Source organism: Symphalangus syndactylus, chromosome 21 (assembly GCF_028878055.3).
Source record: "Symphalangus syndactylus isolate Jambi chromosome 21, NHGRI_mSymSyn1-v2.1_pri, whole genome shotgun sequence".
Taxonomy (NCBI): Eukaryota; Metazoa; Chordata; class Mammalia; order Primates; family Hylobatidae; genus Symphalangus; species Symphalangus syndactylus.
The window spans coordinates 72,703,559-72,715,027 of NC_072443.2; the positions used below are offsets into that span (position 1 = coordinate 72,703,559).

The following is an 11,469-nucleotide window of genomic DNA, read 5'->3' on the forward strand; positions in this document are numbered from 1 at the left end:
TGTGTGTGTGTGTGTTTGTGTGTGTTCTTATAATCGTCATTCATTGTGCTTGAAGTTCAAAGTCAGGCAGAGACAGTCGAGTAAGTTGCAAAGTAGCCCTTCCTGGGAAGGGAATGCACTTGAGTAAGAAACAGAACTCTCAGTGTTAGTTTTACATTTCTATCGGATGGAATTTAACGTTATGGAAACAACTGCAAAAATAATTTGTCTGAAAGAAGTCTGGAGGCAGAAATATAATAGAGAAAATATTTGAGAATATGGTTCATCGGCGAGTGCAACAGACACTCTTCCCCGAGCACCACATGGTGCGGATCAAAGCATCCCATGACTTGGATCCGTGTGGCCAAATCATTACGTATTGATTGGAACCCCACTGGAGGATTAACCCCTTCATGTTCATGCCAAATTTTCTCTCACTCTTGGTGTTAGGAATTTTAGGAATATAATCTTCTTGCCATTATTAGCTTTTTTTAAAAAAAAAAAACTAATCATCTCCTTGGATACATTTGTCTTCCTAAATTATTTTGGTATTATTCTAAATTATTGTACTCTTCTTTGCTGGATAAAATTAACTTGGGAAAAAATATGTGATTATATGAAAGCAGTTTCTGGGGGAAGGGAAGAGGAGAAAATGGATAATATTCCTTGTAGATGTAGCAAGAGAATCTCAAAATCAAGTACAGATTTTATAATTTTCATTATGTAGATTAAATAAGTTCTAGCTTTTTAAAGACTCCTTCGCAGTCTGAGTAAAGAGCTTTGCATCTAACAAAAGCCTGTCAAACACTTTTTCATACATAGATGTACATTTCTAACATTTGACTAAATACGTTTAGGTACAATTTAACTCTTGCTTTTAGGAAACAATGCAGAATTAATTAGTCAATTACATGGGATGGGGGAAATCACAGATTTGTCTTGTCCACATTTGGCCATGTGGGCTCCTCCTGCCTTTTTTATCCTCGTCTGGTGGAATGGTTCTTGGCAGCACATTCATTCTCTGGTCTTCTGTGTGTTTTCTTTCAGTTTGTCCCATGAGGAGCACCCCCATAGCCATCCTCTCTATGGACATGGTGTATGCAAGTGGCCAGGCTGTGAAGCAGTGTGCGAAGATTTCCAATCATTTCTAAAGTAAGAATGATTTTATTTTGTTTTCTTCTTTTACATAGCCAACACCTCCCACTGTTCATGCTTTGCTCATAACATGCCTTTTTGATGGAGAGTTTCACCTCACCCCTTTGAGAGTGGACTCTGAATCACAAGGTCTAGCGCACTGTCATAGGAATAGTTACAAAATCTATTGAGGGTTGTACTACAGTGGGAAAAAGACTGAACATCCAAAGGCGTCAGTCTTAGTAAGAGCCCATATTTGCCCATTTTTCAGAGTGACAAGGATTAAAAAAAAATGATTCCAGTATTAAACTTGCAGTTTTTTAGCGTTTACTTTTGTTCATGTCCTTATATATTAAATCAATGACATATACACTGTATTGTTGTTGTTGTTGGAGGTGTCATCTTCTTTTTTTTTTTTTAAATTATACTTCAAGTTCTAGGGTACATGTGCACAACGTGCAGGTTTGTTACATATGTATACATGTGCCATGTTGGTGTGCTGCACGCGTTAATTCCTCATTTACATTAGGTATATCTCCTAATGCTATCCCTCCCCCCTCCCCCCACCCCACAACAGGCCCCGATGTGTGATATTCACCACCCTGTTTCCAAGTGTTCTCATTGTTCACTTCCCACCTATGTGTGAGAACATGCAGTGTTTGGTTTTCTGTCCTTGTGATAGTTTGCTCAGAATGATGGTTTCCAGCTTCACCTGTGTCCCTATAGAGGACATGGACTCATCCTTTTTTATGGCTGCATAGTATTCCATGGTGTATATGTGCCACATTTTCTTAGTCCAGTCTGTCATTGATGGACATTTGGGTTGGTGCCAAGTATTTACTATTGTGAATAGTGCCGCAATAAACATACGTGTGCATGTGTCTTTATAGCAGCATGAATTATAAACCTTTGGGTATATACCCAGTAATGGGATGGCTGGGTCAAATGGTATTTCTAGTTCTAGATCCTTGAGGAATCGCCACACTGTCTTCCACAATGGTTGAACTAGTTTACACTCCCACCAACAGTGTAAAAGTGTTCCTATTTCTCCACATCCTCTCCAGCACCTGTTGTTTCCTGACTTTTTAATGATCGCCATTCTAACTGGTGTGAGATGGTATCTCACTGTGGTTTTGATTTGCATTTCTCTGATGGCCAGTGATGATGAGCATTTTTTCATGTGTCTGTTGGCTGCATAAATGTCTTCTTTTGAGAAGTGTCTGTTCATATCCTTTGCCCACTTTTTGATGGGGTTGTTTGATTTTTTTCTTGTAAATTGGTTTAAGTTCTTTATAGATATTAGCCCTTTGTCAGATGAGTAGATTGCAAAAATTTTCTCCCATTCTGTAGGTTGCCTGTTCACTCTGATGGTAGTTTCTTTTGCTGTGCAGAAGCTCTTTAGTTTAATGAGATCCCATTTGTCAATTTTGGCTTTTGTTGCCATTGCTTTTGGTGTTTTAGACATGAAGTCCTTGCCCATGCCTATGCCCTGAATGTTATTGCCTAGGTTTTCTTCTTCTAGGGATTTTATGGTTTTAGGTCTAGCATTTAAGCCTTCAATCCGTCTTGAATTAATTTTTGTATAAGATGTAAGGAAGGGATCCAGTTTCAGCTTTCTACATATGGCTAGCCAGTTTTCCCAGCACCATTTATTAAATAGGGAATGCTTTCTCCATTTCTTGTTTTTGTCAGGTTTGTCAAAGATCAGATGGTTGTAGATGTGTGGTATTATTTCTGAGGGCTCTATTCTGTTCCATTGGTCTATATCTCTGTTTTAGTACCAATACCCTGCTGATTTCGTTACTGTAGCCTTGTAGTATAGTTTGAAGTCAGGTAGTGTGATGCCTCCAGCTTTGTTCTTTTGGCTTAGGATTGACTTGGCGATGCGGGCTCTTTTTTGGTTCCATATGAACTTTAAAGTAGTTTTCTCCAATTCTGTGAAGAAAGTCATTGGTAGTTTAATGGGGATGGCATTGAATCTATAAATTACCTTGGGCAGTGTGGCCATTTTCACGATACTGATTCTTCCTATCCATGAGCATGGAATGTTCTTCCATTTGTTTGTGTCCTCTTTTATTTCACTGAGCAGTGGTTTGTAGTTCTCCTTGAAGAGGTCCTTCACTTCCCTTGCAAGTTGGATTCCTAGGTATTTTATTCTCTTTGAAGCAATTGCATATGCATTTTATTTTTTATAAAATTTGTGTTAATTACTGGCCAATTGCAGCTTGGTGATTGGACCCATTCTTTGTTATACAGTTGACTTTATAAATGTAGAAAGCAGATGCCAAGGAAAGCTACCAATTTGATTCTTAACTTTCTATATTGGTATTGACTTTTGTTCGGGTTCTTGTCCTTATAGGGAGAGTGGAGTAACAATTTCTACTGTTAAAGTATGACTAAAACCTGGGTTGGCCCATTTGAAGCTGTAACACCTATAAAGCATCTCTGTAAGGAAATAATATTAATCTCATAGCTGAAGTGAAATGCTTCTATGCTATTCCTTACTTGTGTTACCTTGTCAGTTAAAAATAAAATTTAGACCAAACTGCCCTGCATTTTTATATCATATAAATATATTCATAATATCATTGAATCATTAACCTATGAATTGAATATAATGTTACATGATATTATAGACATGTAATCAAACATATGCACATGTATACCTATAACATATGCACATGTATAACTATAACATATGCCCATGTGTACATCTGGGTGCATGATGGTTTGCAAATTGGGTGTTGGGGACCATCTCCTTCTAGCTTTTCTCTCTCATTCAAGCCCCAGGGAAACAGAGGTGAGCTGATTTATGTGCAGGTCTCCAGTATTGTGTGGTCTTTATATTGTTAGAACAGTCTCTGTATCTATCTTTATGGACCTGATACAAATATTGTAATAAAGCCATCCTTAGAGAGATACCTAGTGTTACCTGCAAGCAGTTTTGGTGAATATAAATTTTTGGTTAATGAATGGAAGCCTGTGAATCTATTTCATAGCTTTCTTGCCTCAGTATTATACTCTGAGAGCATTATGTAGTCATTGAAAACAAGTACTTAAAAATATTTTACGAGAGAGATGTCCAAAATTGCTTCTAAATGTGAACAATCAAGATCAGCAATGCTTTATTTTAAATTAAGCAACAACCCTTTACAATTATTATTATTCAGATTAGTGATACTGGGCTTTGTTTTGTTTAGAAATCACTCACTATGGAGTCTTAGTTTTCTTTCCTGATCATTTGCCTAATCGTATTTATATAATGAGAGAAAAAGAACTTGGCAGAGCCACTTTTAAATTCTGATTTTTTTTTTCTACATCAGTGCTAGGTTTGATAAATATCTTGGTACCGATTTCTTCCATCTATAGAATGGCTGATAAACATCTGTAAATATGATTTATTGTTATAAAGTCTCTAGAACTATAAAATTGCTATCCACAAGCTCAGGGACATATATCAGTTTTAGAGTCAGAAAGGGAAATGACAGTTTCTAGACCCATTTTAAACATTTTGTTAATGGCTAAAGTATTCCTACCCTAAAAAATCCTCAAATCATAGGTTCATTTGTTATGTGAGCTGACAATTAGGTCATATTTATTGGATTATCCCGAAAAGGAGAGAGAATAATTTTCGTATTAAAGAAAGAGATCATTAGAATTGGGGCCTAGACTCAATTCCTATAAAAGAGCCCATTTCTCTTCTAAAGATATTAGAAGTCTGGCACTTGTATAGGAAACCACTTATCAATTATTTATTGTGGTTTTCCACATGACACGACATGTTCTCAGTTCCTGTTTGCTCAGTGGAATTGGAATGGCCACTATCAACCTGCAACTGTTGTTTGGTTATTTCCTGGTACTTATTTATTGACTTGTATTTGTAAGACAACTTTTGTTTGTAAGTTACAGAAACCCAACTTAAATTGGCTGAAGCAAAATAAATAAATAAATAAATGAGGGATGATAATTGGCCCCTATAGCTAGGAGGTGCAGTGGTGCAGCTTGCTTCAAGCGTGGCTAGATCCTGATATTTAACCAAGGCTGTTGGAGTATTGATTGTCCATTAGCTCTGTTTTTCTGTGTTGTCTTCATTTGGGGGCTCTTTCCAAGTGGAACTGAAGAGGACAAGTTTATTAATCCCACAGAGTGTCTCTTTCCCTGTAGCCCCAGAAAAAGCCATAGGCAGACCGTCATTGGCCCAGATTGAGTCATGTGTTCTAGCTTTGAGCCAATCACCACGACGTGCCCAGGCGTGCATTACATGCTGCCTGCAGAACAGAGGGAGATGTTCACCCCACGTGAACCACAATGGGGGCTAGGGATGAGAGAGTCGGTTCAAGAATGTAAAAATGAATATTGTAAAGTAGCAAAGGAGAGCAAATGCTGAGTAAGAAGAAACTCCCCTAGATGCTTTCCTGAGTTACGCATTGACTGGTCATATGTTACAAATTCAGGATTTCAGTTTTCCTCTACAACATGATTTTAACTCTTGGAAATTCAGAGTTGTCTTCAGGTATCAGGATCTTGCCTAGTGCAGTGGAAAATAAGTTACTCTTCTTGTAGATTCACGTCTCCCACTTCTTTGTTCAGCCTAAAGGGAAATCAAATTGGCTTTGATGAAACCAACTTTGTTTTCCATTGAACCGAGCTGAAAGAAGCTAGCAAACTTCTGTGGTTCAAATAAAAACCACCTGGCTTCTTTGAATGATGTCACTGGGGGGGTCATTGTCATCAGAGAGTGATGCATCAAGTACTTCGCTCAGATTGCTGGGTTCGTAGATGCTGAAAGCATCTTCATTTGCTTCAGTGGACCAAAGATTCTCCAGTCTATGCTTCTCTTCAGTTGTCCCTCTCTTTTTAGAAGGGATTTCTTATGGTTTAGGCAAATTGATAGCGGTGTTGCTTGAATTCTCCTTGGTATTCTTACTTAATAAAGGTAGCATTGCTTTGACCTTGATTTAAGTGTTACTTCATAGATTTTTTTCACCTATTTTCTATTCCCTTGATTTTACACTCCCCTAGTAATAGTTTATAATTAAATAGTACTGAACCTTAAAACAGGCATAGTCCCGAAATGCTTCACATGTATTAACTCACTTAATCGTCACAAACAGTTTATGCTAGTATTGTAGTAGTATTCCCAGCATAGAGTTAAGGAAACTAACTCCCAGAGAGGTTAAATGATTTACCCAAGGTCACACAGCTAATAAGAGGTGGAGTCAAGGTCCAAACCCAGGCAGTCTGGCTTCAGAAGACTTATTCTTAACTGTTGCATTATACAGCCTGGTTAGAGGCAGCACTTTTTATTGACAGTTTGCTTTCTGCTTGGCAATGGATGTAGAGAAAGTTTTGGAGAAAGGCTGACTGGGTAGTGAGGACATTATTAATGTTCTTTGGACTAGCCACATGTCATCTGAGCCTCAGTATCAGCACATGTGATTTGGGATGTTAACCACTTTTTACGGTTGTTAGAATTAAAAGGTACACCAGGCAAGACACAGGTGGCTCACCCCTGTAATCCCAATGCATTGGGAGGCTAAGGTGGAAGGATTTCTTGAGGCCAAGAGTTTGAGACCAGCCAGGTCAACATAGCAAGACCCTATCTCTGCCAAAAAAAAAAAAGAAAATTTCAGCTGGGTGTCATGGCATGTGCCCATAGTCTTAGCTAGTTGGGAAGCTAAGGTGGGAGGCTCACTTGAGCCCAGAAGTTTGAGGCCGCAGTGAGCTATGATCATGCCACTGTACTGTAGCCTGGGTAGCAAAGCAAAACCTTGTCTCTAAAAATTCAGTAAATGAATGAGTAAATAAAAAGTACATCGTATAAACTGCCTAGCCCATACTAGGCACTCTTTAAAAGCATTAGAACTTCTTAACCTACTTAGATATATTTATTTTTCAAGGATGGGTAATTTTAAATATCCAAAAATTTCCAACCTTCTACCTAGGAAAAGGAGTTGTGACTATGCAAAGCATTGATATATCAGAAGAAATTGTTCTGTAACAGAATGTTTTAATCAGAAACCGCTGGTAAAAAGTCCCACACAGAGGGGAGGGCATGGCAAATTTTTTCCATAAAGGGGCAGACAGTAAATATTTTCAGCATTGCAGGCCATACAGTCTCTGTCACAGCAACTCGACTCAGCTCTGCCTTTGGGGTACAAAAGCAGCCTTTGACCATGCGTAAGAAACAAGGAATGAGTATGGCTGTGTCCCTTGGATCACAGTTTGCTGTACCATTTTTGGTGTCACCAACATATTTTTAGCTGAGGAATGCTTTTGTGGCCCCGGACATAGCTATCCAGGGTTATGTTAGCTTGGATTCACAGAACCCTCAAGTTAGTCATATTTGAGGGAAGATATCCACGTGTGTCATGCCCCCCCCCCGCCATGATTTCATTGACCAACCATGGTTTCTGTACTTCTTTGATCTTGGGTTCTTCCACCCAGTTTTTAGGGTTCAGACTGAGGGAGAGGAAGTGACTTTGCCAGGTAACAGCTTTCTGGTCTTCTGCAGCTCCAGATTAATAAGCTGTAACTGTTACAGAGGCCAAGCTTGGTTCTTCAGGATAAAAATCCCATCTGTCAATACTGTGCCACTGTTAACAGAGAGAGGAGTTCATAAAAAAGAGAGGTGGGGGAGACTCACAGGTCTAAAACTGAAGCATATTTTTTTTTCCCTCCCGAGGAAGAAATATCATAACTGTTGGTAAATCAAAACCAGAGATTTGACAGTTTTCTGTGATCATTCTGCAGCGTTTGTTCCCTAGGTGAGGTATACCACAGGGCCCTTGATTTCAAAGATAAATACTGTACAAATAACTATCCTGTTGTCTTTCCCTCACCGCCAACAGAGGGACGCTTTATCAGAATCAGCAGATACCCAGTCTATTGTACACATTTATTTCCCTGTTTCTTCTGAAAACAACTTGCAGTTTTAGTGTTGATTTTTTTTTTAATCTATCAACCATGACTTACCATGTGACTGTTGCATTTGTTAGCGCTAACTGATAGCAGCAGGTGCTCCTGCTAACTCTAATGAAATCGTCCAGCCCTGCATTGCTTGGCATCCTTCGATAACAGAAAAACAAAAACAAGTCCCATATCATCCAGAGAGGTGAAGCTCATCGGCATTCTTCCATCTTCTCCCCACTTGAGTCCTTTCCTTTTTCTTCTTTTCAAACCAGGTGAAAGACACAATCTTTACTAGTAAAAACGTGGATTTGTAATTCTTCCCCTTCCTCCCCCTCCCTTTTTTTAATGCTCATATAATACATTGGCAAAATGAGGAGGAGATTTGAAGGTTAAATCCTGACCACATTTCCCTATTTTTAACTTAGAATGTAAAATCAGACGCAGGCCCGTAGTTTCACAAACACCAGGTACTCTTACATGCTTGGGGTAAAATGTTTCCATTTCCCCTAGTTTGTCTTTTAGGTGACCACTTGTGATAACATCTACTAAAAGTATCATTTGTATCCTTGCTTAGTATCCTATTTGAAAAGGATTGTTTTTCTTTTGGTGATTTCTCAGGGAGAAAAACTCCATGCAAAATAAAACAAAAATTCCCTTGCTTGTTAGAAAGATGTACGTAATTTATGAAAGCCAAAATAAACTGTATATGTGCTCTAATGGAAGACAGAGAAATGTTGAAGAAAATGCCCAGAGATGGAACTTTGACCCTTTCCAAAAGTCCGAGGGTTGTAGACAGTAGAGGACATTTCATTGGTAATTTGCTTTTTAAAATTTTTTGCTGTGAATTTTACTTCTCAAAACTGTGAAGAGTTTTATGTGAAAGAAACTACTAAGTGTGCTCTGTAATGTTTTCACAAGTGTTTTTATCATGGTAACATCTTGTTTACTTTAGTTCCCTGCCTAAAACTACTTGGAACATGTTAAGAAAACATTTCAAGAAAGCCTCGACAAAGAGGCTTTTGTTTAACAGCCACCATGAGGCAGCACGGATCACAAAGGTGTTAACTTTCAGCCCCTTAAGCACTTCCACATGAAATTCCAGCAACTATGTTTGTGGTTTTGGAAAAACAAAGTGTATGTTAAAGAAACCAGGTATATGCTAATACATGTCGAAGGAGGCCGGATATCATAAATTGTTTCAAACCCGTTTGTGGCTCTGGGCTTGCACGCCTGAATGTTCTGCAGTGAAATTACCTCTAGTTAGTGCAGGAGACTTCAGCCATGTAGAGGGAATAGCTGTCTATAATTGTGGATGTATGCAAATCAAATTCCAGCCTCACAATTTAAATCTCAAGAAGATGAGGATGAAAATTTTCCCCATCAGATCTGAGGTGACAAGTCTTTGAGTATTGCAAAATGAGCTGTATATTTTTATGAATTTGACTTTTCTACTTATCATGCATTTTTTATTGGTTTTAGAAAAATAAAAATAGGGTGTTACCAAAAAAATTTTTTTCCCCTTTTAATGTCTTTTTTAACCTTTCTGACATTGCTTAGGAGTTCAGGACCTCTCTTAGTACTCGAAGAGGTCAAAGTGGCCTAAATACCACAGTGCCCTCTAGTGATATATAGAATATTAGATAGAAAGTTTAGACAAGTTTGCCAAAGATAACAGGCCCAGTGCCACCACTTTGCTCAAAAGGAAGCAAATAACATTTGAACGCATTTTTTTTTCAACAAACAGATTTTAGTTAGAAATGCAAATTAAATTTAAATTTTTCTTGTAGGCTTTGAAAACATTGGAAAATTTTTTGAATGTCTACTTATGCAATTAATTCTACATATAACTGCATATGTGCATGCGGTACATCTATATCACTGTAGATGCATTGTTGAGTGTTCTTATATTTTAAGAGCCATTAGTTAGCTTAGGTATTTCGTGTGATCATTTCCGGCATGTAATTAGAAGGCATTACTTAAAAGACAGGGATCATCTTTGCTCCATACTTTTATTGACACTGTCTACCATATTATGGCCATGTCTAAATGGTAAAATTTATTATTAGCAATAGTGTCACAAAAGTCTGAGACAGCGATTTTCCTTTCAATAAAAGTAGTTAAAAACCTTTTAGAAAATCCATAATTTTGATTGCTGGTACTTCATAAATGTATAACTGGTACTTTTTAGCTGTCTCTTTAGGGAAAAATGAGTTTTATCACCTGCGGTACCTGGGTTAATGAAATTGTGTGTTGGAATTTAGCCAGGATGAAAGATGAGATCATTCCAAGACACTAATATTGGCAACAGGTCTCATAAAAAGCTCTGACTCTTGAGTGAAGTATCATTAGATTTGTTTTATTATTATTATTTTATTTAAATTGAGAGATTAAGTTAGTTGTCATTTTCAAAGTTTCTGTACTAGCGAGATTCTCATTTGGCATTACGTTCAAAACCCAGTGACCTAAAAACCTGTACGGAGCCAAGAGAAACAGAGAAATGTCCATCAGTGCCTAGTACAAGAATTTCCTTGCTTCAGATTTCAACTCCAGTTCCTGTTCAGCCCTTTACAAATCACGACTCTCAGCTCAAATTTGAAATAATGCTGCCTTTTTCCCCCGTGTTCCTCCTGTGTTTGATTGTTTGTGGATATTAGCTGTCCAGGAAATCCCATACTTACAGATATAAATCCAGAATGATCTTGTTTTTCCGCAGCCAGCCCAGGATGTATTAGACAGTTATGATGATTTGTTAATTTTTGTGACCTGTATTTATTTTATGTGTGCTGTATACTTCGAGGCTGGAATCAGCTGTTGAAATGGTCTCCGTCTCTCACAGACAGAAAGGAAGCGCTCTACTTTTCTTTTTCTGCTTTGGATTTTCTTGCTTTATTTTTGGAAGGTTTTTTAAATCTTTTCACGTCTGCTTTTTATGCGCTTCTTCCATATGGTGATAAACAAGAGGTACATTGTGTTCGATAGACTTAAACTCAATCCTATCAAGGGTGGGTCTTTGGAGATGCGTGAACAGGGTCACATTCTTTCCAAATGTGTTTTCCATCCATGATGTGTCTTGACTGTGTAATTCTATTCTCGTTTTTATGGTGATATACATTTCCCCCAAATAATATATTAATCCTCAGATTTAATATGTGTTTCAGTAGAATTCTGCCTATTACAGATAAGAAAATTATATTATAGTCTTGAAGAAGAATAAAAATCAACTGAGGTTAGCATTATTTTTTTTCTCTTTTACCCGTCTTCATAAAGGGCACTCCTTATGATTCTGGGTTTTTTTGTTTTTTTTTTTTAATCAGGTATTTGTTTCTCTCCACCTGTGATTAAATTTCTATTCACAGAGACCCACACTACTGCTCCTGAGTCTCAGTGTCAACTCACTGGCTAAGAGATGCTGCCAGTTTTTGATGTCTCAACTTAGCATGGTTA

General features: G+C 37.8%; 1 protein-coding gene across 20 annotated transcripts in view; it reads left to right on the forward strand.

Moving 5' to 3' along the window:
* The window catches only part of FOXP1 (forkhead box P1), a 439,375-nt gene that overhangs the window by 377,542 nt on the left and 50,364 nt on the right, over positions 1–11,469 (forward strand). For all 20 annotated transcript variants that reach the window (XM_063630740.1, XM_055260630.2, XM_055260626.2 and 17 more), the window contains one exon: positions 1,027–1,131. In XM_063630740.1, coding sequence (XP_063486810.1) covers positions 1,027–1,131 — 105 coding nt within the window. The remainder of the gene's footprint in view (positions 1–1,026; positions 1,132–11,469) is intronic.